Source organism: Xiphophorus maculatus, chromosome 3 (assembly GCF_002775205.1).
Source record: "Xiphophorus maculatus strain JP 163 A chromosome 3, X_maculatus-5.0-male, whole genome shotgun sequence".
Classification (NCBI taxonomy): domain Eukaryota; kingdom Metazoa; phylum Chordata; class Actinopteri; order Cyprinodontiformes; family Poeciliidae; genus Xiphophorus; species Xiphophorus maculatus.
The window spans coordinates 22,682,732-22,710,490 of NC_036445.1; the positions used below are offsets into that span (position 1 = coordinate 22,682,732).

Consider the following 27,759-nt stretch of genomic DNA (forward strand, 5'->3'; position numbering starts at 1 on the left):
TTTTTTCCTTTCTTTCTACAGACATCAGAGCTTGGAGTGACAGAACATGTGGAGGGGGATCCTTGTAAGTTTGCCTTGTGGCTGGGCAGGACGCCAACCTCAGACAACAAGATTGTCCTCAAGGTACGACTGAGTAATGTTCTGCGATTTCCTTCCTTACATCACTCAAAGTTGAAAGTGTCGTCTGAAAGACTTATATTAAATTGCACTTCTCATTGCCGTGTTCATAGAAGGAGGTTAGGGAGCCCCGAGGTTGGCCTGCATGGCAGTAGGTGGCACTCCAAACCTTTTGTACAGTACTGTAGCTGCAGCTAACTAAACACAAAGTATAGAACACCAATTTAAACAGCATCTTATATAACTCACCACTGCAGCAAGCACTGTATCTGTTTGCTTAGTGAAATAGAAAAGGACTCTAATGATTATGGAATAGTGACTCTAGATTAAATAAGATCAAACAGTTCGTGGGATCAGATGGAACAATAATTTTGACAACGAACGTCATTCTGTGCTCTCTACATGCTTACACAATGCCATGAGTCAACATCCACACTCGGTGAAAAAATGTACCAGCTCTTGCTCCTTCTTTGAGGAACAAAATCTGATGTTCTGCATTTTTCTGTATTTTAAAAAGCAGAAAAGTCCAAAGTACTGTCAGGAGTTTTTCATATACTTTGTCTGAATCTTTCATGTGATTTTTTTTAAATTTTATTTCCTTTCCTGCAGGCATCAAGTATAGAGAACAAGCAGGACTGGATTAAGCACATCAGAGAAGTAATCCAGGAGAGAACTGTCCTCCTACGTGGAGCTCTGAAGGAGCCCATTCACATCCCTAAAGCCACTACTGCTAAACACAAAGGCAGGCGGTAAGCAAAGAAAATACTGACCCAGGCTTGAAAGACATACAGTCAGATATAAAATAGTTATATAACCAGGATTACAAAACACAGCAGGTGTAGAAAGCAAAAGCTGCATTTGAAAATTGTTCACAATCCTTATATTTGCACTTATTTTGTCATGTTAAAGCCACCATCTTCAATTTTGATGATTTTGTGTGATTAAGCAAAACATAGTATTGGAACCAGTTTTGAAGAAGGTGCACAAACTGTCTGGTCGAATTGCAGTGCAAAGGTAGTTTTACACTTTATTGACTCGGTACAGCCGAATAAAAACACCTGACATACATTTGGAATTTTCACTTATGAAAAGGTTAGAAAATGATTGATTATGTTTCTCTACTTGACAACAATTGTTGGTCTACGACAGAAAGTACCAATAAACACAATGAAGTTTGTGGCAGTGATGTGGTAAAGTGCAGAAAGGTTTCAGGCGATGTGAATATTTTTCACTGTATCGAAGCGAGATTCAATGTCATGAATACCAGTCGATATTTTTTGTCTTCCTGAAGGGATGGAGAGGATCTAGACAGCCAGGGAGACGCTAGCAGCCAACCAGATACCATCTCTATCGCCTCCCGGACATCCCAGAACACACTGGACAGTGACAAGGTTGGACACACACTTATACACGCACATATTATTCTTCAACTTTATATCTGCCAGGTAGCACCTAAACTGGGCATTATTCATACAGTTTTAAGTATCTACCTGTATTACAAGACACAATGCTATTTCTGTTTGTCAATAAGTAGCCGTTCTGTGATTGGTCAGGATGAGTACCGTCACACATCTCCGTCAGAAACTGCAAACTGGATGGATGCAGACAACTGTCTGGAAATCACTTCCTGTAAAAGTGTTTGATTGTGTTGAGTGAAAGAAACGGCCCATCTGACAGAGCTCTAATACAGTGTGTGTGTGTGTGTGTGTGTGTGTCTGCGTGTGTGTGTGTGTGTGTGTGTGTGTGTGTGTGTGTGTGTGTGTGTGTGTGTGTGTGTGTGTGTGTGTGTGTGTGTGTGTGTGTGTGCGTGCGTGCGTGTGTGTGTGTGTGTGGTTGAGAGAGAAAATCCTTGTTCTCTGGGAACAGTAACGATCAGCTTTGGTTATATGTGGCAATCACACCACAGAAGGCTTATCCTCCTACGCTCAGTATGATCAATTGTAAAGCTAACACCCCACACAGTCGGATATAAAAATAAAAAATAAAATTCTTCCTCTGCCTTCGTGTTGTATTAATTATAAATATGAGGAGTGGATCGGGTCATTATTTTCACACTTGACTTGGATTTACCCCAGATCGGCCCTCACCAGGCTTCCTCTGCAATCAGGAAAATAAGAAAATTATAATGTTCAGCTTTCACAGCTTAACTGTTAGAGTAGCGCTAATCTCGACTGTGCAGCTGCTTTATGCAACACAGGACTGTTTTAGATGGGAGGTGAACAAGTCCGTGTCTGCTTGTGCATCTGCCCACTCCCGTCAAAATCATCAAAGAGGCTAATTAATTAAGAATTGTCCCCTCAGTTCGAAGCGTGCTCACTTGCATAAAGATCCATAAACATAGAGGAACACGTGCACATTTGAATGGGCATCCCATTCCCACTTTTTGAATGCGTCTCTGTGTGCCCCGTCTTTCTGCGGGTACTCAGATGAGGCATTTCTTTCAGGAGGCAATGACAGTGGCATGCTTGTGCTGCTGGCGGGGCGGGGGGAGTGTGTGCGCGCTCCTGTTCCGGTGTGTTTTTCTGTTGAAGTGACTGACTTGTGTGTCAGCAGCTTCAGCCTCCCACTCTCTTTTGACAGAGGATGCTCGTCTTCTTGCCAGACAGGAGAGCACAGCATTATCCCGTCACATTAATCGATCACAGACTGCTCTAAAATTTGGGCAGTTTTCTTTCTCTCTACTTTTCTGGAGTCTGTTTTTGTTAGTGATGGAGTGGGGGCCTTAGCCAGGTCAATTCTTTTAGAAGCATTCGTTAGAGGAAGGATGGATTAAATTGCTCTTCTGCAGAGAGAAGCTCTTCCTGAGGAAATCATCTATGCGTCGATAGTCTAAAAGTGAGGACTTCAAAGAAGAGCTTGTGGATCATTTTTCAACTTTGACCAGAGCTTCAAATATATTTCACGTAGCTACTAAACCAACATTTCAGAAAATGAGTGTGACTGTCCTTTGGGTGACGGCTCCTTGTCGAGTAACAATCTTCTAAGTGTGATTGAGGAACATTTTAGAGATCCCTGCTGAAAATCAGCCAGCGCTCCAGAACTTGTTTTGCTTTTCTGACCATCTTTCATGATGAGGGAGTGGAAGACAATTGACAAACTGGAAGAGAAGATCTCAAATCCCGTCTCTCAGCTCCTCAGTTCTCTGGCTCTGCCACACTATCAGAGGGTATGTTGCAAATGTAGACTTTTTCCTCCATGAATGATTTGGCAAAGGAGCTTATGACTATAGTGTATGCACTTTTTTAATTTAATTTGTTAAAATAATATTAACATTAATTTAAACCTCTTACAACTATCATCTTTTTTCTTATGTGGAGATTTATGTTTATATAACTAAATTTTCTCTACCTGTCATTTTGCATCAAAGCATTAAAAGCAGCAAACAGCCTAATTTAAAGTCAGATTGTATGATAGTGTTTTTTCTGTTTAGCTAAATTAGGTCTGTAATCATTACTTTTTTTTTATTTTTTCACTTTATTGCACTCACTTTTGCTACACATATTTGTATATGTATAGCAACATACATTAGTCTACATATTACTAAAATAATTGTTGCAGCAGATTTATTGATTACAGATTCAGTACATTACATTTGTACTGAAAAGATGCTTAAATATGACACAAAAACTAAAATTTAGAATAGAATAGAATTCAACTTTATTGTCATTGCACTGTCACAAGTACAAGCAACGAGATGTAGTTTGCATCTATCCAAAAGTGCTCTACGAGATATAAATATTTATTTACGGATGTACAAGACTATGTATGTATGGACTATAAGGGGTTATAGCAAGAGATATAGAATTTATCTATTTATATAAAATTTATGTTGGGTCTGAATTTTTATAATATTTTGTGAGATGAAATGTCAACTAAAACAACGTTAGACTATCCTGTGTTCTGGCTTCAATTTTTATACATGTGTACAGTACATTAGGTGTTATAATTCACTCCTATTCACTATTTTGATCCTAAATATTTCCACACGTTATACAGCCATGTCAACAAATAAAAATGTTTTACAAATGCACCGATCAGAAGTTTGTGGCAGATTTTCAAAGAGAATGTTTTGTAAAGCTCAGACCTGCTGGTTCTGATTTTAGCAGGTTCTGCATTCAAGATAGGTTTTCTAGCCTTCCTGCTGAGAGCAGTCCTTAATTATCTACGATGGGAGAAAGGCAACTTCAAAGCCTGTTAGGAAAATGTCAACACAAGACAGGGTTTCTTTTAAAAACGAGACAAGATTATGTACAGAGTTGACATTTTAAACCTTTGATTCTATATCTAAGATTAGCGCAGTTTAAGTCACAGATTACTATCAACCCTGTGTTTATTCTTTAACAAAATGGTAATCTGTTGAAGAAAATTCCAAATACATGTTCCATGAAGTACTTATGCTGAAAGCACAAGAAAAGATAAAACAGAGCCAGTTTTCTGTACCTAGCCTAGCCTTGCTTTTGTCTGCTGAATGTCTTGCTCTCACGCAGGATGAATGACCCGTAAAAATGTCTCAACATTTCATAGAAAATACAATTTCCAATTAAATATCTGCTTACGTCTCTGTTTTCTCTGATTTCATCTTAAACATAATAATGATGTAAATATTCCGTCTTCACTCCATTACTGTCCACTCTGAAGAGTGTTGGTATTAGCATGACCTGGTTGTACCAATGTATGGTGCTTTCCGGGAGCAACGAAACGGGTCAAGGACAATTAAGCTACAAATTAACAGATTCCACTCACCAGTCCCATTTCTCTGCATCTGAAATACTAATCGATTAAGCGATCATTTGCTCCTTCCATCACAGCTCTCTGGTGGCTGCGAACTGACGGTGGTGATCCATGACTTTGTGGCCAGTAATGGCAGCAGCAATGGGGAGCTTACCGTACGCCGCGGCCAGACTGTGGAGGTTTTGGAGCGACTTCATGACAAACCAGACTGGTGCTTGGTCAGGACCACAGACCGCTCCCCTGCTCAGGAGGGAATCGTGCCCTGCTCCATCCTCTGCATTGCACACTCCCGGTCCTCCATGGAAATGGAGGGGCTATTCAACCATAAAGGTAGGACCAGAGTATTTTCCTCACTTCTGAAAGCTCAAGTGGATGGAAAAAATATTTGATCAAACTGAAATATATCTAACAAAGTAAATATCTTCATTTTTTTTGTCTTTAATGTGATAACCAACTTCTCAAATTCTATTCAAGTAGATACAGATCACAGTTACACACACATGAACATGTGACACCTATCAGGATTCCTTTTATATTTGAAAACATATCACAGTTGACCTGCACAACCTGAGTTTCTTGTTAACTGCTTCAGGAAACACAAACATGTATTTCCAAGTGTTGCTATGCAACAGTGAAGATCATATCTGAAGTGCAGCTCTAATAATTATCTTTAAGAAAATTTCATGACTTCCTCTCACTTCCTCCCAGCAGCTACCTACCTTATTATTACCTTTGGAAGCCCTTTTCTTGGCTTAAACATGAAACAGCATGCGTCTCCAGCATAACAAATACTACACGTAGGTCTCCTTATGTGGTGAAATGATAGAGGATGTGATGTCAGAAACTCCATTAGTCATGATGAGAAGCTGTTAGCATGTTTGTTGTGGTGCTAAAAGCGCTTTTATGCCTTTTTTTTTTTTAGCATAAGTGTCTAACCATGGCTTTAGTGCCTCGTGCTGCTTCTTTGTCCTCAGGGACAGCTCAGTTTCAGCTTTTTGTGGGTCAGTGCAATGATATCATCCAGTTCCATCTGCTTTCTTGCAATCTTGTAATTCGCTGAGACTAGAAAGCCCCGCCTGATCCGTTTCATGGTGCTGTGCGGAATGTTCTTCTTTTGGTCATGTAGGTGTTGATTTCAGACTCTTGAGAAATGGTCTCCAGTTGAGCTGCACCAATCAATTTTTTTGTAGTTCATTTCAGTTTTGTGTAAAGTTTTGACTACTGGTACCAATTTTGATGTCTTACTAGCTGTAAGATTATTTAAGAACAGCTAAAAAAAAAAAAAAAAAGCCTTCCCATGGCGAGCTTTCATTTGCTATAAGCAACTTTTTGCAAGAATCATCTAGTAGACATTGAGATGACTTCATTATCATATATTAGCTATTAGCATTACTAAAACAGTAGTGTCCTTATGTATTTTCTTAAGAACCATAAAGCTAAGTTTTTCGAAAGACTGTGGACATTTTTAACTTGAGCATGCGTCTTGACAAAGGTAGAAACTGTAAAAGGATAAAGCAGAGCAACTTTGTTGTAATTCTGCCTTCCTGCAATCTGCTAAGTCTTGCTTGAGGAACAAAAATCTGATATTGAATATATTCCCTTTAGATATGTTCTATGTCCTATATCTGACTTCTCAGATTGTATTTTAAGCACCTCTGTGATTCTGAAAACGGCTAACTTTGAGACATCTTTACACAGTAAAGGTGTTTACACAAAACTGATAGTATTGTCTCCAGCTTCTACAATAGCATACTTCCTTCTACTGCTGGTTATGTATACTAGTATGTTTCCTGTCAACTGAACAGTTGAAATCATTCACCTGAATACTGATTAAATTAAACAACAACAACAAAAAAAGACCAAAATGTAAGATGGTTACTGTCTTATCTTCTAAATGTGCATTTTGGTTTTGGAATCTGGAAGAGCGGGTGAGAACTGGACTGCTTGTTTCTATGGAGATAAAGAAGAAAAGTTTGCATTTGTATTTAAATGACAACTTGCCCAGAGTTTTGAGTAAGCTGAATGGTTTACTACAAGGTCCAGTAGAAAATAGGGAAGAATTTCCCAAACACTTATTGAACACTTTCAACTCCAGCTGTTAGGTTCCTTTGTCCTGTGGTGTTTTTGATTCCTTGACTGCACCCTCACAGTCAGTTTGTGCTGTTTTTCATGTGACCGGAGGAAGTAATGAAAAGGAGGCGCTCCCTGCAGGGGTTGTTCTAGTAAAAAACAAAAAATGCCTCTGTGTAGGAGGTGGACAAAAAAATGAGGAAAACATCTTTGCTATTTCCTCGCCTTCTTTTTAATGATCAATAATTAAGTTTTTAGTTTTGTTTTCCTTCCCCCCCCCCCCCAACTCTTGAGAAAGTGACTGTTCAGGAAATCAGACTGTTGTCCAGGAATCTCTCCGTTTTCATCCTGTCACATTAACTTTTTTCTTTTTACAAAATAGTGAAGCACCCACACAAAGGCATCAGTCTTCAGAGCAGTTGGTGTTCTGTCTATTTTTTTTTTTATATACTTGCTGACAATCACACACATATTAATTATATCCTCACTGTTGGTAGCCTTGAAGCTGCTTATTGCTCCCATTTAGCTTCACTGAGGCGTCTTTGTGTGTCTCACCTCCATATTTGCTGTTGAACCTTTTTCCTGTTCACTTCAGATGGATTTCATAACAGAGTCTATATTTATTCCAAGCATACTGCACAACTTGTATGCATCCTAATGCCTGTAAAATAGGCACCCGCCCACACGAGCCGTGTGGGCGCTTCTACAAAGGGTAATACGGTAGATGAGCTGCATGTTTCCAGACGTCCCTTTGGAACAGGAGATATCCTCACAGCAGCCCACTCGCTAGGGAGGGAGGGAGGAAAAGAAGATACAAAGAAAGGGAGAGGATAACATCCTACACTATAATGCAGCATTTGACTTCTCTTTTCGTCTCACACTGGACTTCTCACTTTCTCTCTGTGGAATATCGGCAACGTTTATTTAATTACAAGACCTTTTCCAAAGCAGTTCGGATAAGCTTAGGCTGTTTTTTTTTCTTCCTCATGAAAACTCTCATACATGTGGAAATGCTTTAACAGAATAAGTCGGGAATCAAGAGGCTTATATACTTGGCGAATATGGCCCGTGGGATCGATTCCTTGGTGTCTTTGAGCCCGTTTTTCTCTATGGATTTATCAGGGGAAGACCCCTCAGACAGCTGCAAGTTCTGGCTGCTGGATCTGGGTAGGTGCTTCCATCACGCGTGACACACGAGGAAGAAACATTATTTCTAGGAGGACACGTGTAAATGTCAATCTCTCTTATCAAAGCTTTCATTCGGATTCATTTAGAATACATAATTGTGACATTTAAAAACAGGGTTGTTTGTCACAATAGAAGCTGAGTCTAATAAATGATAAGAAAAATTTGAGTCAGGCTGCAAAAATGTATCCTTTTATCTCAAAAGTTCTACATGTGGGAAAGGAAGCCTTAATATGTGTGAAACAGCTTGTTTTTGTGTTATGCTTCTAGTGCATCTTATTTAGTCATTTTAAAGTTCATCTCTGGATCAGGTTGTGGCATTATGGCGCTGAAATTAATTTAGACGATGCATTATTATGTGATGCGGCTTTAAATCTGCTGCAATCTCTGTCATTAGATTATGTTTCTGTGCATGCGGGCGTGTGTGTGTGTGTGTGTGTGTGTGTGTGTGTGTGTGTGTGCGTGTGTGTGTGTGTGTGTGTGTGTGTATGGGCTCACCAGGCAGGCTCTGCACAGATGGGCTGCAGATCTTACTGTAAACCCCAGCAGAAAGAAAAATATAAGAGCAAAAAGAGAATGAGGCTTTTAGGATGTAGTTTTTCCTCAAGTGCTCCGCAGATGTCAGATGTATACAATGAAAGATAAACAAAATCTAGTTCTGATTGATTCTGTGCTCCATGAATACTGCCGTGGGAAGCCCTCTCAAGCCTTCTCCATGTGTTTACAGGTAAGCATGTCAAGTCTCCCAGCGCTTTCCCACATGTTGTACCTCTTTCCCCGAAGTTCAGGTCCTTAACCACATCTTCCATCTGTGTGTTTTTGCATCACTTCTCCTGTGGGAGAAAGACCACCCAAATAACACTCTCCTGGCGAGACCTCTGGAATCCCAGGCATGCTTCTGTGTTGCTGCACAGACCTTTTTAATCACTGCAGTTGTATGTTCGACCCCCACATGCAGCCCCACTCATATTCTTAGTGCAAACCTTGTAAATCTGCAAAGTTCTTTGCAGTGGCATCCATTACTACTTGTTCAGTGAACTTGTTCAGATTTTGTCACAAACTTATTTTTAGCTTACTTGAATATTATTTGCTTAGGCCATCACAAAACTTCTGATGAAAAGCAAGTCCCCCGTATGTTGCTGCCACTGCCGTGTTTTAGTGGATGGATTTTTTTAGTTTTTAGTTTTCCACCACACAATTCATTCTCCTTGTTGGCCAAAAAGATTCATTTTTGGTCTAATCTGACCAGAGCACCTTCTTCTACATGTTTTTCTTCTATGACTTTTGGCAAAGTGCAGACATGACTTCTTCTGTCTTTGTCTTAGCATTACTTTTCTTCTTATCTTCTCCAGTGAAGGTCGGTTTTGTTAACAACAAATAGTTTTGTTGTTGAAAAATTCAGACTCTTAGCTATGGATCTGGTTTTTCAGAATTGTCATGGGTATCTTGGTTGCTTCAGTTTGGGGTGATGACATTGTTTTTGTATCTAATCCTGCGATAAATATCCTAGTTGACTTTATCCTAAAGTCAACTAGGATAAAGTCTAGTTGACTTTATCCTTGACCTGTCTGGTACGTTTCTTGATGCTGTATGATCGCTAATGTTCTCTGACAAACCTGTGGAGCCTTGACGGATTAGTTGTTTATGACGAGATTACATTATTCACAGGTTAACTTTATTTAGTAATTAGGTAACTTCTGAAAGCAACTTAGTGCTCCGAGCTTTATTAGAAGGTATTAGATTAAGGTGGATTGAAATGTTTTTAACATTTTGCAAATGTCATATTGTTTTCCCTCCACTTCACAATTATGCACAATTGTGTTGGGACATTACATGGACACAATTTAGTGCATTTCTAATATGTCTTCAAAAAATAGGTTTTAAGTGGTAGACAGACATGATGGCAGTTTTTATGAAGTTTGATATCTGCTAATTTGGGATGCATAGAACATGCTGTTGCATGTGTATGCACATTTATTCGGTTCACATTGTTCACCGTGTTTCTGCTTAGTGCAGATATGCATCGATAGTCCTGCAGCTAAAGCTGTCCCAGTTGCATCAGCAGTTTATTAATGCTAAAATGAGTTTGCTGATGAATTAAACAGGAAGCAAAGCAGACAAGGATGGCTTTTCCCTAATGAAAACAGGAGGATATTAGAAGATTAAAAAGCATATTAGGACATTTTGTAAAGCAAGGGAGCTCAACTCCTGTCCCTCCAGAATCTACTGTATCCTGTGACTTTAAGATACATCTCTTTCTCCAAGACACCTGAATGGAATACACTTTTTTTGTCACCAGGACTATGAAGCTGAATGAAATGCTAGTTGATGCAGGTGTGTTGTTTGTTCAGGATATTAGAAGGGAGTAGGATTTGAGGTGACTCTGGAGGACACAGATGTATTTTCCAATCTCAGATAACCAAAACGTGAAGCTAGAAGATTACTGAGAGAAGCAGCTGAAATAACATTGCAACATTGATCTGCATTGCTCCTGACTAACTCGCCTTTAGGAGAGTCATGTAAGGCCGTTTGCACATCCCGCAAGAGCTCCTTAGGATTTTCCAGGAACGATTGTCTGAGCATGCATCACTGGCAGGAGAATTTTGGACAGATCTAGGATTTGTCTCAGATATTACGTATTTTGGCTGTCTTGAACACAGCTGCCCATGCTGGAATGGTTAGATTTGGACAGCGAGGTCAGGGGGGGGGTTCCCATGCATAAGGTCAGGACTAGCTGTCCTTTAGGTGTTTCCAGAGTGAAAGAGAGCCTATGCAGGGGAAAGGGCTCCAATTCGACCATCTCCATGTGTCTGAGGAATTATTACTCTCCAAGGGGGAATGTGTCAAGGCTGCTGACCCCATGTTCTACCCATTCACATCCTTCTTAGAGGACCCTGCTCAGTCATCACAACCAATAAGTGCTCATTTAGTTGGGACTTGAGCATCTTAAACATGCAACATGTGGTGCAAGTTATTGATTTCTACGCTGTTTTACTCTTTAAGTGAACAGTACTTAAAGACTACTTAAAGCTGGGTAAAAGTCTTCTAATTGTTATTTTTTATAACAAATATCTAGAATTTAAAGACAGTTATTGGTGCAACACTCACTTCCCGCAATTCCATGCCTTCTTAACCTTTCCTTGCACATTAACACGTGTTAAATGTACTTGTTAACTGTGGCTACATGTTCCCTTGTGAGCCCAGCATGTCTGCAGGAAACATGGTCTGTTTGTTATCCATGAGAGGCCTGACTGATGGATATTTCCTCTGGCTTGTACTCTCGAAAAGCACAAGTTTGCACAGCTGGGTTTTCTAAACAGGGTTTCAGTGGGAATAACAATTGCTTTTAAGTTTTAAATATAAAACAAATTGCACCATGTTAGAAATGTCATTTACCTTTTTTTGGCAGAAACTGTGGTATTTTAAGAATATTGAGGCATAACAGATTCTCATACCAGACTATGCCTTCTTTGGACAAACGTAAAAAATTGTTACTGTGCAGTTTGGTATGTTTTTTAGCTTTCTAAACCCACGTTATTTTTTAAAAATGCTACATTTTTAGAGGTGCCAAATTAAGTCTTTCTAAAAAAAAATATTTGCTCCTGCTTTTCATTCCTGGTTCTCCTTCTCATAATTGAAAACCACATCCCCCACCCCCTCTCCTTTTTAGACAACATAATACTTCCCCAATGGTTTGATTAGTCACAGGACAGTGTTTCATTTCTCCTTAAAGAGCGTTAAAGATGGTAAAATTGTAACGGCCCAGACCGTTTCATCACAGCAGTCCAGAGTTCAATAAAGGGCAACTTATCAGCTGTTAATATCAGATTGGAGATGCTATAAATAATATTCTGATTTGCTGAAGCAGTTTGGAAATCACAAGCACATGTGACTAAGTAAAACTTTCAAAACTGGTAATTGAAGACATAATCCTGGGACTGAATAACAAATTAAAAATACTTTTTGTTTTGACTAATTGCATGTTCTGATCACAAAGGAATTACTACAGAGTACATGGGTATTGGAAACACTCTGTGGTTGTAGGCAGGCATATATCATATCAATTCTAAAATCTAATAACATAATTTTGCATCAGTTTTCCTTCAAGCAAGACAAACATATCTGACTTATCCTGAGTCAAGAGGAGAGAAGGAGTGAAATAAATATTGTTGTGTTTCTGTGGAAAAATAATTATTCAATGGAAATAAGATACAAATCGACATTTTATTGTGCTCAAGCATGACAAATTGATCATATAATCTTAAATCAGAAGCTCATATTGTCCAAAGACAACAATTTTATTCAGTCACGCTAATCACGTCAGTGGACACGATTTTAATAGTTTCTTCACAATGCCTGAAGTGTCAGCGTTTCTGGGAACTACATTGTTTTCTTCGTTTGCATGTGAAGCGTGAACACATGCTTCCCATAAATGGAGAGCAGTAAAAGTATTTCAGAGGCTCAGCCGCTGGCACGCACATTTACATGTAGTGCAGTCGCACTTTCTCAGGCTGTGTGAGAACAGGCAGAATCTCCACACACACCTGCCATTCATAAGTGTTGCTCAAGTGAATCACTTGAATTAATGTTTAACAGCTGCATCTGCATCCATGAAACAGCTAAGTGATGGCGATGCCAAAGGCTCCGATCTTTAATCCGATTTTTGGGTGGTTTCCAGTAACATTCATACTTTTTAGTTTTTATGAAGCCTCTAATGATTTTCAACATGAGTGAAAGGGATTATCTCCTGAAAAACAAAAGAAAAAGATTATAGGTGGATAAAATACACAGAAGGATATAACTTTACTCACTAAAACCCTGAAGCCTCCCTTTATCCTGTTTCATTTCCTTGTTGCGTTTCTCTTCGATGAAGATTTTTCCTCCTACAGATTCCCCAAGGAGCGTCATCACTGTGTGGAGGTGGCTTGCTTGCCTACTGCACAATAAGCACACAAATACACACCAGTAATCTCAGTCTTGTGTTGACCTTTCTTCTATTTCCTCTTAAACTTCTCAATGTCAGTTACCTAAACTTCCGTATTTTAAAACTGAATTGAATGCATTGCCTCTAAAATAACAGACAAAAATCGAAATTTGGTCATATTTTGATTTTATGTCTTTTGACTTTTCTGGATTCTTTACAGACATACAGTTCACCATTTCATGGCTCATTTAAAGTCTGCACTTTTTTTGGAAAACCTTCATCTGCCTTGTGTCAGAAAGCAGTCGTTTTATAGAGTAAAATTCTGAAGATTACCTTCTGACCCAGCTTTAGCATGAGTAATTAGCAATATTAGCAAGGCTAACATTGCCAAAACTGTACTATACTACTATATGCCTCAAAGAATGGGATACAGATCCCATTTGTTGGGATCTGTATCCCAAAGAATGGGGTATGACTTTGACTCTGAGATTTCCAAAAGCCTACCAAAATGTCCATGTCCAAAATATTTCAACACAGAGTGAAAGTTGTAGGAAATAAACCTGTTATGAGGCAACATAACTGTACTCTGCTCAACCCTCCTGTCACTTGCCTGTAGTTTTGCTCTCTCTAAATGTCGCACACCTTGATTGAAGCAGACATGTATTGACAACATACTTCCGCCCAACTTCTTGTTGCGTTTCTTTCTTTTAGTGATTCAAGTATCCAAGCCAGATTGTGTTGTGGTCAGTGTGACCTGGCAGTGCTTAAAATGATGCATTTACTGGTTGCAAAACAATGACAGATGTTTTACTTTTTTAGCTGGTCACCAGTTGGTTGCTCTTCGCATTGCTTGTGTTGTCACCAGTTGAATTAATAACCTCTTCTCTTACCCCCTACCTCTCCCTTTCATTTAGACACATTGTCTGTATCCAGCAACGACGCCTTGCAGCCTGGGTCCAGCCACACTCTCGGACCCCATAGCTCTCCTGGCCCCAAACGTCCGGGGAACACCTTAAGAAAGTGGCTTACCAGCCCGGTGCGAAGGCTGAGCTCCGGGAAAGCTGACGGGCACGTGAAGAAACTCGCCCACAAGCATAAGAAAAATCGCGATGGCACGAGAAAGAACATGGACGCAATACCTGGCTCGCAGAAAGACTCTGATGACAGTGCCGCCACGCCACAAGATGAGACCCTGGAGGAGGTAAGAACAGATGCTGTGAGACTGTCAATACACCTGGCAGAGTACAGAGTCTCCCATTTGTTCAATCTCTTTCTTCAGCGGATGCGTAACGAAGGGCTGAGCAGTGGTACCCTTTCAAAGTCTTCCTCATCAGGTATGCAGAGCTGTGGGGAGGAGGAAGGAGAGGAGGGGGCCGACGCTGTCCCTCTACCGCCCCCTATGGCAATCCAGCAGCATAGCTTACTGCAGTCTGACTCCCAAGATGATAAGGTGGATTATTTTGCTTTTCTCTTTCTCTGTTAATTTATAATTTGTTGTAGGACATGATAACAAATAAATAACACTAAAAGGAATATTTATTTCTGTATTTGCACTTTAGTTTCCTTAGTCTTCTCTTTAATGTTTTATATTATCATACAGCAGAATGATGACTCATAAATGCCAGTGTTTTGTTAAGTAGGAAGACAGTTGTTACAGATATGTGCCAAAGTGTGGTGCTGTAAAAAAGTAATTTGTTTCCTTACAAAGTACTTCAGTTTTTGCTTTTTTGGTTACACTTAAATGTTTCAAATTCTATCCAGAGCTACTTGATTCAATGTGAACAAATAATTGCGCCCTAGTAAATTATTGCAAACAAGCAATTTTTTGGACAGCCTTTTTACATGTTCTCCCCATTTACACATGGTTCTCTCCAGGTACTCCACCAAAAAAGATGAATTGGTCTCTTTAAATTGCTGTTAGGTATGGGTGTGTGTCTGTTTATTGCAACATGGCAATCTGTTCAGAGCATACCCTCCTCTTGCCCAAAGTCCACTGGAGATTGATACCAGCCCCTTACATCTTTGCAACCATGCAATGGATTGATAGATGGATAGATGGATGGGGAAAAATACAAATACATTTTCGCAGCGTTGTATGTTGAGAGTTATAGTAAGGAAAATTACTCCAAAAATTGCCAGTTTCTTCTGAAAAAGGTTATCTAGATAATCATATTTTAAACAAACTCATGTTGGGAGAATTTTGTAGAACTGTCTCACTTTCCATCATCTTAGAACTAACAAAAAAAACTGCACCTAAACCTTACATTTGCACTAATATTTTTTTTTTCTCTTTTTGCTCTTATTTTCCTAATGGCTGCATGTTTTCTCCTTCAGCATTATGTTGATTTCTGTTCTGCCTCTCTCCTGTCCCAGTTTCTGCATCTTTCTATGTAATTGCACTTAATAGTCTTTCTTATTTAGCTCCTGTTTTTTTCTTTTCCCATTCTATGTTTCTCTCCTTTGGAATGTAACTGTTTTGTTGTTGTTGCCAATTGACAACACTCCATTTTCTTGTGTCTGCAGAAGCAAAGTATTACTGAGAGTTAACAGTTATGCCCAAATGATCCTTTCTGCTTTAATCGTCCCCTTTTTCATTTTTCTCTAAGCTCTGTTACAGAGGCAAACTGTCTAGTGGATTATTAAGCAACATTGCTCGTTATAAATGAGTTGTCTGACCAGTCACTGCATGTGCACTTAATTATAAGCACTCTGCTCCTTAAAATTGCCCTGACCTATACCCACCTAATGATCCCTTTTTCCATGAGACTACCCTGTGATTGGCTCCAGGGTGGCCCTTAAGAAATCATGTCATTAGGATAAAACCACACGCAAGCAGTTCTTTTTGTGGACATGTGGAATATCGAGGTCCAAACACCAGAACGGTGAGCCTGATCAGCGTTCGCAGTGATGATCATTTAGAATGTACATATGCACGCACAATTACAAGACTGCAAATGTGTTTTATGATTTCAAGAAGCATTCACTTATTTAAAAAGGGTTGGGTTTTCACATGTGAGCAGCCTTCGAAAAAGTTTCCCAGTTTCTAGATGCAATGCGGCATTTTAAATGTTGTACCAATCACAATTTATGTATTCACCTTGAGTCATTTGCTGTATTTCTTCTACTTGCTCTGCCTTTCAGTCTACGTCTCGGCTGTCTGCTCGTCCCAGCAGTTCGGAGACACCGAGTGCCGCAGAGTTGGTCAGTGCCATCGAGGAGCTGGTGAAGAGCAAGATGGTGAGTCCAAAGTTGTCAACAACACCCACTAGTACTTGTCAATCTGGCACACATGTACACAAAACAATTCTGATAGATGTGCACGAAAGAACACACTTTTTTTCTGGTGTCAGTGATGGAGAATGACATCCAAGCCTACTTGTCATCTGTCAAAACTCTGACTAACTGTGCCAGCTGTCCTCTGTTCCAACCAATGGGCACTAATCCCTAAGACACTCATGGCCACTGTCCTACATCCAGCAAATCCTTCATGTTGATGGAAAGCAAGTTAAAACTTGCTGTACGTGTCTTTTTTTTCACTCGTTTTGTATCTTCAATTTGTCTTTTCTGTTCTTGTGCAGTCTCTGGAGGACCGACCCAGTTCTCTGTCAGTGGAGCAAGGCGACAGCACCTCACCCTCTCTCAACCCCTCCGATAACTCTCTGCTCTCCTCCTCCTCGCCCATCGACGAGATGGACGAGCGAAAAACCAACTTCCTCAAAAGGAGACAGTGAGTTACAAGCTTTATGTCTCACGAGTGTTTAGAATAAAATTTGACCTCATTTGCATGTTGATGCTAACATGAGATTGAGGCTGATCAGTGGCTTGTAAAGATATTCATGTCTTCCTGAATTTTCCATTTTGTCACATTGGAACCACTACATTAACACGTATGTTAATGTAGTGGTAGTGTAGTGGTTAATGTAGTACAGAGTGTAGCATGGCGTTTTATTCTTAACCCCTTACTTTGATATTCTTAAATAAATTCCAATGCAACCAGTTCTCTTCAATTTGCAAGTAAGAATCCACCTGTATATTATTTAATCTCAGTATAAATACAGGTGTTTTGCATAAGCTTGAGAGTTTTGTCAGAGAACATCAGTGAACAAATGGCATTATGAGGTTCAAAGGACTTGCATGCAAAATCAAGGATATTGTTGTTGTCTCAATAGGTGCTGCTGGGATCTACAGCTAGAGTGGGAAACTTTCATGAAAGCATTCCCGTTCTGTTTCTTACAGAAGAATGACAAGAAGGAGTGAAAAATAACTAGTTTATTTACATTTGGATTCCAGTTATGTAAGGGATGACAGACAAGGTTTTCTCGTCAAATGAGGCCAAAACTAAACCTTTTGTCCTACACAAGAAATTATGTGTTTGGTAGCAGGTATAGGGAAACTGGTCACAGTTGACAGAGAGATAAATGAGACTAAATGTTGGATAATCCAGTAACAAACGATAGGTTTCCAGCTTTGCGTGATAAAGCTGATAATATAAACTGAATTTAGTGGCTGTTTTGTGAGAAAATGTTAAACTTTTGAGAGGAACAACTACAAGTCCTGAGGCATTATTGACGTTCATAGTTGAACTTTGAAACGGTAACATTTTCACTTTTCTCCTGCTCAGCTATGTGCTTCTGGAGTTGGTGGAGACTGAGAGAGACTATGTCAGAGACCTGGGCTCTGTAGTGGAGGTGAAACCATGCAAAATCTACAGTCAGGTTATTGATCAATGTTTCCTGTGGGTTTGACAGACGTGTTTGCTTCTCTATCCACAGGGCTACATGAGCAGGATGAAAGAGGAAGGAGTTCCGGATGACATGAGGGGGAAAGATAAGATGGTCTTTGGAAACATCCATCAGATCTATGACTGGCACAAAGAGTACGTGCACGGCCTTTTTCAGTAAACATACCCTGCATGCTACAGCAGCAGGGCTTACACAACAAAATAAAAGAAAAACACAAAAAGGATTGTCAATATCATGCATCTTGTTGTGTAAAATCAATAGTTTTTTGTTCTTCATATATCCACAGTTTTTTCCTGGGAGAGCTTGAAAAGTGCTTGGAGGATCCTGAACGGCTAGCTGCTTTATTTGTCAAACAGGTTAAAAGAAACAAGCTTCTGTGTTCCATGAACATTATTTGTTAAATGTTTTGTTTCGTTTGTTTTTTTTTTTTTACATAAAATAAGATTTAATTTTGCTCTCTTCTCAATTCCAGGAGCGGAGGCTGCACATGTACATTGTGTACTGTCAGAACAAGCCTAAATCTGAGCACATTGTGTCAGAGTATATTGACACTTACTTTGAGGTAAAATATTTTATGAACTTTCTATCTGTAGCTCTTTAAGTATATTGTCTAGTTGATGACTACTCCATGAATGTGACATAATTATATCTTTGCCCAGGACCTTAAGCAGCGATTGGGTCACAGATTACAGATCACAGACCTGCTAATCAAACCAGTTCAGCGGATTATGAAATACCAGCTTCTACTGAAGGTACTACAAAAAACTCCTTATATTATCGGTGTATAATTAAACAGCACAAATTGCATCGATCTATATGTTTCTTCACCCCAACAGGATCTTCTCAAAGTTTCCAAAAAAGCAGGAGCGGATACGACAGAGCTGGAGGTACAGCTCTCAGTACAAAACCAGAAATTGATCTCACATCATGCCAACAATATTGTAATCAACTACATTTCTTCTTGCCTCTTGTACAAGCGCTTTAAAAGTGTGTATTCCTCCTGTTTTAGAAAGCTGTAGAAGTGATGTGTGTGGTCCCAAAACGCTGTAATGACATGATGAATGTTGGACGCCTTCAGGGTTTCGACGTAAGTTTACTACTTATTAGCTTACAGTTTCTCTATAGTAATCAATAATGTAGAAGTTTGCCAATATAACAGTAAACTTGTGGCCCATTATAAATTACTTGAAGTATGTCCATTGCCACCAGGTGTCAGTGTGAGACCATTTATTTCAATTAGAATTGTTGGAGATTGCGTCAGATAAAGCTGTTTTTCTTACTAAGCATAGCTTTGCTTTACTTGACACTTTCTTTATGATTTTGGTGCTTTTATTGTCCCGTTCTTTTTTCTTAGGGTAAAATTGTAGCTCAGGGCAGACTGCTCCTGCAGGACACCTTCATGGTCTCAGACCAAGACGGAGGCCTCCTGTCCAGAATGAAAGAGAGGCGAGTGTTTCTGTTTGAGCAGATAGTTATATTCAGTGAGCCTCTGGACAAAAAGAAGGGCTTCTCTACTCCAGGCTACCTCTTCAAAAATAGCATCAAGGTGAGTTCAGCTCAGTAAAATCACAAAGAGCCACAGAAAGTTATTTGTTAAAAAAAAAAAGATATATATATATTTATCACCTGGGAACTTCTTTTTTTTCTTTGCAGGTGAGCTGCTTGGGTCTGGAGGAAAATTCAGACGACCCCTGTAAGTTTACGCTGATCTCCAGATCATCCAGTGGTAACCTGGAAAGGTTCACCCTCCATTCCGCCAGCCCTGGGGTCAGTCAGGCCTGGGTCCACCAGGTCAGCCAGATCCTGGAGAACCAGCGCAATTTCCTCAATGGTAAACACAAATTTTCTGATTCTTATGCACAAAAAATATACATACTCAGAGCTACTGCAGTGCTTTTGTCTGTTTTAATGTGATTGTATGAAAAATACATATTTTTATAAAAATACAAAATAATGTGCAATGATAATATTTGTGTTAGAATGCCTTAGTGAAAGTCTGATCCTAATTTTCATCTAAAATCCAAGTCAATAAAGGTAGAAAGTTATAGTTTATTTATTTTGTGCCATACACCATTAAGCCACTATGGGCTTATAATACACTCAAACATCTCAAGCTTGTCAGAATGTATCTGTTAAAAATGGGAAAAACCATGTGTCCTTTTTCCTCCTATGTCACAGTTGTGCAATACTTTTTTTATTGTCACATAATAGTTCAATAAAATATCTGTGACGTTGTGAAAAAATGTGAAAACACTCAAAATGAACTTAACGACATGAGAAAAAAAATTAATATATATATATATATATATATATATATATTTTTTGGTCCCACAGCTTTAACGTCACCCATAGAGTACCAGAGGAACCACGTGGGAGGTGGAGGACCCCCCAGCAGTAGCAACAGCAGTACAGGAGGTAGCAGCACCAACAGTACCTCCAGCATGGGGGGAGGTGGAGGAGGTGGAGGAGGAGGCGGTGGCTCTGGAGGATCAGGCGGCAACTCCTCCTCCCTGTGTGGCCCTCGCTCCCGCCCGTCTCGTATCCCACAGCCATCCTCACGGCTCCCCCAGCCCGTTCACCACCACCACCCCCCGGGCCCCGAGGGGCCTGACAGATCAGCAGGTATGTGGTCCCCCAGCCACCCGTCCCTTCCCTCTTACCCGTATTCAGACAGCCCAACTAATGGAGAGCTGCTAACCTCTGAGGTCTTCACTCTGAAGAGGTTGGACAGTTCGCAAGGGAGTAACTATAATAACAGTAACAGACCGGCAGATAACACGGACGGGGGTCTGAAACAGACTTTTGGGGTCTATGAGGAAACCCAGATACATCAAAAAACTGCAGTGCCACAGATGCCAGTGGCTCCTCTGAGTTTTTCCCTCAGAAACCCTCGAGTTGGGACAGTTTCCCCACTTATATCCCCTCAAACCCCTGGAGGAGGAAAGGAACCGTTCATCCCTTCAAGCCCAGCACATAAAGGGAATCCTTTCTGGGCTGTCGTTCCCCCTATGCCTCCCTCTCCAGCCGGCAGGCCCGGTTCCTTCTCCTTCCCCAGTGACAATAGCGGCGGAGTGGACTCCCTGGGCAGAGGAATTCCGCCTTTTCTCCGCAACTCCAGCCACAGTAAGGAAACAGACAGAATGAGCACCTGCTCCTCCACCAGTGAGCAGTCGGTAACATCCACCCAGAGCAATGGGGTAAGACGTCAAGACAAGGTCACGACTCTTAAGGAGCCCCCGCGCTCCTCACTAGTCACTAACCACTTCCTAACTTACTGACCGGCTTTCAACCAGCCACCCTGCTGCTGGCTCTGAGAATGGCTTCTACATGCAACAACTACAACTACTGAAACACTGACTGGAGATTAACATCTACCGACCGGCGTGTACTAACTTCACTGACAGTGGTAGTGGAGAATACTTGGGCTCTCCATGAGTTTACTAACAGATCTGACTCGAGGCACCTGTCATATCTGCTTTGTGAGATGCTCTCTCTGCACTTGGTGTTTGCTTTTCAACTGTGATTTTCAGACACTTATCAGAGGGCGCAGAGCAACACTTTCTCTCTCTTTCTTCTGTGTGATAACCAATGATGTCACTGATCAGGGAGCTGTTGGGCAGCACGTCTGCAACAACTCTGTTTTTCTTATCATCTCTTCTGTATCCCCCTTCTTTTTATTCCTTTAGTTTTATTCCTTTAGCGGAAAAACATTTGAACATTTCAGCGCCTCTCACCTGAGGATCACCACTTCTGTGTCACGACTTGTCGAATCTCACTTTGAATAACATCCATGCAATTGCAAGATTTTATTTTATTTTTAAAAAAAGGGGATTTTGCAATGCTTTTGTAGCCGCATGCATTCAATAAACTGTTTCCATCAGTCAAATCACACATTTGATGGTTTATTGACCAACTTTCCTTTGACGAATGTTTTAATTTCAACATCGTTTACTTTCAGGAGTGTTTAATTGTGCGCTAAGTTCCACAATCCTCTTCTCCAGCAGAGTGAAAGCAGTAGCAGCAGCAGCAGTGTGTCCACCATGTTGGTGACCCAGGACTACGTGGCAGTGAAGGAGGATGAGATCAGCGTGGTGCAGGGTGAGGTGGTCCAAATGCTCGCCAGCAACCAGCAGAACATGTTCTTGGTGTACCGGGCCGCCAACGAGCACTCCCCTGCGGCTGAAGGCTGGATCCCTGGCTACGTGTTGGGACATACCTCATCCTCCACCACACCTGACCTCCCTGAAGGAACCATCAAGTAAGATATTTTTGTTTGTTTGTTTGGTATAAATAGTATGTGAAAAGCACCTGATGAGTGACGCACCAATCAGAATTTTGTGGCCATTTTTTCCAAGGTTTCATACTGATTTGTAATTGTGTCTGAATAAATAAATACTAAATGAAATACATAATACTAGGTGAAATAAAATAAAAATTACATTGACAGTCATGGAGATTAGGCAATGGGATCAGCGTTTCCCAGCTACATTCAGGGCAGTCAGCAAATACTTCCTTTGTAAAAATGCTTATCTAAAAGAACAGCTTTGAGTCTTTTTTCAGTTATACTTTCACATGGCAAGTTTTTTTTGTTGTTGTTTTTTTTGTCATGGCAACATGGCAGTACCAATAGCTCTACTTGTCACAGCCTATTAAGCAAACACCTTTTCAAATCTTTAAAATTAAAACATTCTCAACATTGTCTCCTCTTTTGGTGTAGAAAATCACTGTCATGGCACACTGCGCTGCGTATCCGTCGAAAGTCTGAGAAAAGAGATAAAGATGGCAGAAAATTGGAAAACGGCTACCGCAAGTCCCAGGACGGCCTGGCTAACAAGGTCTCTGTCAAGGTAGGAAGCAAAAGGAGTTCCACGGTGCACAAATCAATTCACTCTCTGCCACAGTTTTTTTTATATTTGAACTCGATCTATCTCCTTTCCCTTCAGCTTCTGAATCCCAACTTCATCTATGATGGTAAGCTGATTTAATTCAATTCATGAATGCATTTATTTTAAAAAAAATATCTAGATAAAGGTAACACAAAATACAAAAACCTCCTCTTGTTTTTATGCAGCCCCCCCGGAGTTCCTCATCCCTCTCAGCGACGCGTCATGTGAGAGTGGCGACAGCGTCACCCTGAGGTGTAAGGTGTGTGGCCGACCTCGCGCCACTGTCTCATGGCGTGGACCCGACAATAGCATTCTAAGCAACAACGGACACTACAGCGTCACATACAGGTACAACCCCGCCTCAGGTCAGCGTGTTCTGGTGTCCGTAGCGTGCCTCATGCTCTGCTGCCCTTTGACTCTGGGTCACTGCAGTGAAACAGGAGAGGCGTCCCTGCACGTCCTGCGAGTGTCTCTCGAGGACAACGGCGTCTACACGTGTGTGGCCACGAACGTAGCAGGCACCGTTACCTCCTCCGCCGGCCTCACAGTGTCAGGTGAGACTTGCGTCGTGGTTCAACGTTTCACCCATCTTTTACAGCGTTTTCGTAACTGACAGAGTCTAAAAACTGTATGTGAATGTCTTCTGCAGCTCCTAATAACGGTAGTGAAGACATCTGGAAAAGTAGTTTTGAGTCTTACTTCACAGAGATCACTGAGCTTGGAAGGTAAGTCAGCATTGAGGCCTATTCCACCGCATCAAAGTCAATGCAAACTTCTAGTTAAACATTGCAGTGACTCTCCTCTCTGTTTTTTTTCCAGGGGACGATTCTCAGTGACCAAGCGGTGTGACCAGAGAGGCAGTAAGCGCACCATCGCAGCAAAACATGTCAACAAGAAGCTGCTGTGTCGAGACCAGGTGCTGCAGGAGATTCGACTCCTCCAGACTCTGGACCATCCAAATCTGGTCAGACTGCTGGACACCTACGAGACAGCCCACAGCTACGTCCTGGTACTGGAGATGTAAGTACTGTGGATTTACCTTGGTTTAATGTGTAAGCTGATGATAATGTGACCAATGGCATGTTTTTTTTGTTGGTTTTATTTCGGCTGTCAGGGCTGACCAGGGTCGCTTCCTGGATTACATCGTGAGCTGGGGAAACCTGACTGAGGAGAAGGTAGCTTTATACCTCCGAGATATCCTGGAAGCTCTCCAGTACTTGCACGGCTGGAAGGTAGCACACCTTGATCTCAAAGTAAGCAGGCGATCTTTACTTTACTTGCACATTTCTCAAGTTTTTTTTTTACATACCCATAAACTAGTCATAAGTATATTCAAAGAAACACTAAAAATAGTTCAAATCTAGCAAAATCCTCCTGCTGTTACAGATTTACTCTGATCCTTTTTTCCCTATTGCAGCCTGAAAACATCGTGGTGGAGCAGGTGTGCTCCCAGCCTGTGATCAAGCTGACTGATTTTGGCGACGCTGTTCAACTGGACACTCATTCCTCTCACATCCATCCTCTGCTGGGGAGCCCAGAGTTCTCTGCACCTGAGCTGGTCCTGGGTCAGCCTGTCTCTCTGACATCTGACCTCTGGAGCTTAGGTCAGTAGACAAATTCAACCAAGGACGCAATTTGCATCTTTTGCCCTTCGGTGCCCCCTACATACTGTATATCATAGTTCATTAATTTAGCTTACACACACACTTTAATTATTTTACATTTCTTTTCATTTTTACAAGGTACATCATTATCACAATGTTCAGCAATATTATTACATACCACAAAAGTCTTTTGGTTACATTTAATTGAAAGGAATTGCAATTACTCCTTAACAGGCTTTGTGCATCAAATTGAATAAAACAGTGCAATTAATTTAAAGCAAATTTCTTTGTAAGAAACTGTCAGCGTATGCCTGTCTACCGAATGTTTTGCAGGCGTGGTGACCTACGTTCTCCTCAGCGGCGCTTCTCCCTTCCTGGACGAAAGCCTCGAGGAGACATGTTTGAACATCTGTCGGCTGGACTTCAGTTTCCCCGAGGACTACTTCCAGGGTGTGAGCACAGAAGCCAAGGACTTTGTCTGCCTGCTGCTCCAGGGCGAGCTGGAGCGACGGCCCTCTGCTGGGTTCTGCCTGCAGTACCCGTGGCTCCAGCCCCGAGGCGTAGCCAGCGGCGGGTACGGTCACGTGAATCACACGCAGCCTCCGTCGCCGAGTCACTACGGCACACATCTGGACACCTCCAGGCTCATCTCCTTCATCGAGCGGCGGAAACACCAGAACGACGTCCGGCCCGTTGGGGCCATTCAGGCCTTCCTCCACAGCCGACTTTACAACCACACCTGACAGAACGGTCAAATTTGACCACCAGGGGGGCCAGTCCACTATGAACTCTTTCTCATTCACTAAGCCACAGAAGTGCTGCTGCTGCTGCTGCTGCTGCTGACTGACTGATAAACTCCCACAGCCTATTCTTACCTTGGCATATTTTCACTATGCCGGCACAACAAATGACCTGACGGAATCGATTTGAGATTTCAAACTTTGACTCAGCAGGGAGAAGAAAAAAAAACAGAAAGGAACAAGCTTTCTGAACAAGCTGACGTGAGACGAGTGAATCTCACATTTGGACAGTGTTAAAGAAAATAGAGTACTGTATATTAAGAACAATTCAGGCTGCTTTCGGTTAAACTAAAGAGGACTTCTTTTTGTAACGAGAGATTACCTTTTGTAAATGAAATCGTGTACAGTCGGGGAAAATGGAGAACTGTCTTAATTCGGTGGTTTTTGGAAAACAAAAGCAAGAAGAGGAATGCGACGTGAAGGTCTCGTCGGTTCTGACGCCAGATAGAAAGTACCAAAATCCTGTTTTCCAGAGACGCGTTAAAGTTACCGTTTGTGCAATAGTTTTTGCTTATCTTTATGACCCCGCTTCATTTCAGCCAATCTTTTCAGATTGTAACTTAGACCAGAACACGACTTGAACAAGCGTTAAATAAAAAGCATAGTTAGCTAACCTTTCCTGGATCTCCAGCTGCATCCGCCTTAGTTGTAAATAACCTTTTTCCTGCTTTACAAAGTTGTCCCTTTTTGTCCCCCTGCAGTCCCTCAAGAGTTTATCTCAAATGAATTTACAAAAAAAAAAAAAAAACAAACAAAAAACAATGCTATTTTGTGTGCAGAGCTGTAGTGAGTCCTGGCAGGACTCTAAATGGTGGCTTGATCCTCACGTTGAACAGAGACAGCTGCTAGAAAATGCACTTGTTGTTCTGCATCAGTTCTCATGTGCAATGTTGCAGCTTTACCATGTATGCAACTATTTATGAAGACTTGTGTTGTAGCCGTATTCTTAAAAAAAGGCATGTGTGTACCTGGTACTGCAATAGATGTCTGTATTGTGTTAACTCTTATGTATTAAGTTCAGTATTAATATCTGCAAGACTTCCTAGACAAAAAGAGGGATTTCAGAAGTAATGTATAGAGACATGTATCTATGAAATACGGACACTTATGCTTTCATTTTGTCCTTGTAATGTTTTCTTTTTTTATTATTGTTATTTTCTGTAACTATACCAAAGTTAGCTAAGCTTTCTTTCCCTGCAGTTTTATGTCTGTTTTTTAATTTCAAATTATTCATGTTAAGTTATATCGGTTCACACTGAAATGTGAGTGTTTACAAAAGTTCGGTGTGGATTTATTTATTCTTAATGTAAAGAGGTATTGTTTGGTGATTTTTTTTTTTTTTTTTTGTTTGGTTTTTGTTTTTCTTTGTTTTTTTTTTTTGTTGCTGAAAACAGAATCCACCTGTCTGATTTCAAGCTGTGCACAAAGTAGTTTGCTGTGAGTTTGTTCTCTCCGGAGCAGCTAGAAGTATTTCTTTCCCCCTTCTCAATATTTTTATTTTTTATTTTTTTTTGCATTCCCATTCAAACTTACAGAAACGCTTTTTTTTTTTACATCATCAGCAAGCAATAGGTCATGCAAAAAAAATGCTCTGCATTACAGATTTTAGAAAAAAAAAAGTTTTTTCTTTTGAATCTACCCCTAATGCCAGTTTTTATTATTATTATTATTATTATTTAACATCTTTGGGTGTGGATGTTATGGAGATCTTTATTTTTCAAAAGTGCCAGGTGAGTGAGAGAACCTTAGAATGATGGAGAGACTAAAAAAAGTGCATCGTTTATCGTCATATTTGAAGGTCGTGAGCGTTACTGTCAGATCATTTGCTTTACTGTAAAATAAGTTGACACTTGTTGGTCTGTGGAGTCTCTCATTTTTTGTGTGACTGTTTTTTTTGTGTTTTTTTTTTATTTATTTATACGCATCGGTCGCGGTTTCTTGTCGTTCACTTCAATCAGATTCTCTCAAAGCCACCTCACCGGAGGACCTGACTGAAGTAGTGAAGAGCCTTTGAGAAACAAAGTCAACTTTTAATGTAAAGTTGTACAGAGAGGGTCGGGCGGTTTGCCCGGCGCCCGGGATGTAAACCTGTCATATTTTGAATACACCTACAAACAAAGACTGCAGCAATGTCATCTTGAATGTCTCACTATGACTCATTTTTACTTTTGCATGTATATTTCTTTGTACAGAAGATTGTGTTTACATGTAACAAAACGTACGTGTTGTAAATAATTTTATTTTGTCCTCTTGTTATTTTGCCATTAAATGTACAAGGAAACCGACGGCTGTTACTGTAGCCTCAGATTTACACCCACACGAGGAAACGTCTGGCTCGTCCTGAAAGTACAGTTATTTCTTCTTACGTTCTCATGACCTTTGGGGTGAGAGGAGCAGGGGGGGGGTGTAAGGCGAGACAGTGAGGTATTACTGGAATAACTAGAAAGCGAGGGGAAAGCCTGAAGAGGCTGTCGAAGTGAATGGGACTGCTAATGAGGACCTAATTTCAAAGATTGTCTGAACAGTTGCTTTGTTTTAAAGTCAGATCAAAAGCAGTGAGTTCGGAAGCTTTTTTAAAAATTTTTTTTTTACAAAAATTCTGATAGTGTCATCGCATCTGGAGAATGGTTTCACTTTTTGTTGCACTGTAAATACAGACTTTAATTGATTTTATGTGAAAGAAAACCAAAAGAAAATAGA

At 40.6% G+C, this 27,759-nt stretch overlaps 1 protein-coding gene across 11 annotated transcripts in view; it reads left to right on the forward strand.

Annotated features, from left to right (window-relative positions):
• LOC102227975 (triple functional domain protein-like) overlaps positions 1-27,344 on the forward strand; it is a 98,343-nt gene extending 70,999 nt beyond the window's left edge. For 4 of the 11 annotated variants that reach the window (XM_023330531.1, XM_023330533.1, XM_023330535.1 and 1 more), the window contains 27 exons: positions 22-123; positions 727-866; positions 1,409-1,508; positions 4,926-5,178; positions 13,942-14,228; positions 14,307-14,477; positions 16,169-16,264; positions 16,606-16,754; positions 17,649-17,715; positions 17,800-17,903; positions 18,056-18,125; positions 18,242-18,331; positions 18,429-18,521; positions 18,606-18,656; positions 18,779-18,856; positions 19,124-19,315; positions 19,423-19,600; positions 20,104-20,966; positions 21,771-22,027; positions 22,487-22,740; positions 22,841-23,003; positions 23,088-23,209; positions 23,305-23,380; positions 23,475-23,675; positions 23,770-23,908; positions 24,073-24,259; positions 24,593-27,344. In XM_023330531.1, the coding sequence (XP_023186299.1) occupies positions 22-123; positions 727-866; positions 1,409-1,508; positions 4,926-5,178; positions 13,942-14,228; positions 14,307-14,477; positions 16,169-16,264; positions 16,606-16,754; positions 17,649-17,715; positions 17,800-17,903; positions 18,056-18,125; positions 18,242-18,331; positions 18,429-18,521; positions 18,606-18,656; positions 18,779-18,856; positions 19,124-19,315; positions 19,423-19,600; positions 20,104-20,966; positions 21,771-22,027; positions 22,487-22,740; positions 22,841-23,003; positions 23,088-23,209; positions 23,305-23,380; positions 23,475-23,675; positions 23,770-23,908; positions 24,073-24,259; positions 24,593-25,002 (4,893 nt within the window). In that variant the 3' untranslated portion in view covers positions 25,003-27,344. Of the gene's footprint in view, positions 1-21; positions 124-726; positions 867-1,408; positions 1,509-4,925; positions 5,179-13,941; positions 14,229-14,306; positions 14,478-16,168; positions 16,265-16,605; positions 16,755-17,648; positions 17,716-17,799; positions 17,904-18,055; positions 18,126-18,241; positions 18,332-18,428; positions 18,522-18,605; positions 18,657-18,778; positions 18,857-19,123; positions 19,316-19,422; positions 19,601-20,103; positions 20,967-21,770; positions 22,028-22,486; positions 22,741-22,840; positions 23,004-23,087; positions 23,210-23,304; positions 23,381-23,474; positions 23,676-23,769; positions 23,909-24,072; positions 24,260-24,592 lie in introns of those variants that run through there. The other 7 variants (XM_023330536.1, XM_023330541.1, XM_023330537.1 and 4 more) reach the window with 5 other exon arrangements.
• Positions 27,345-27,759: the final 415 nt, after the last annotated feature.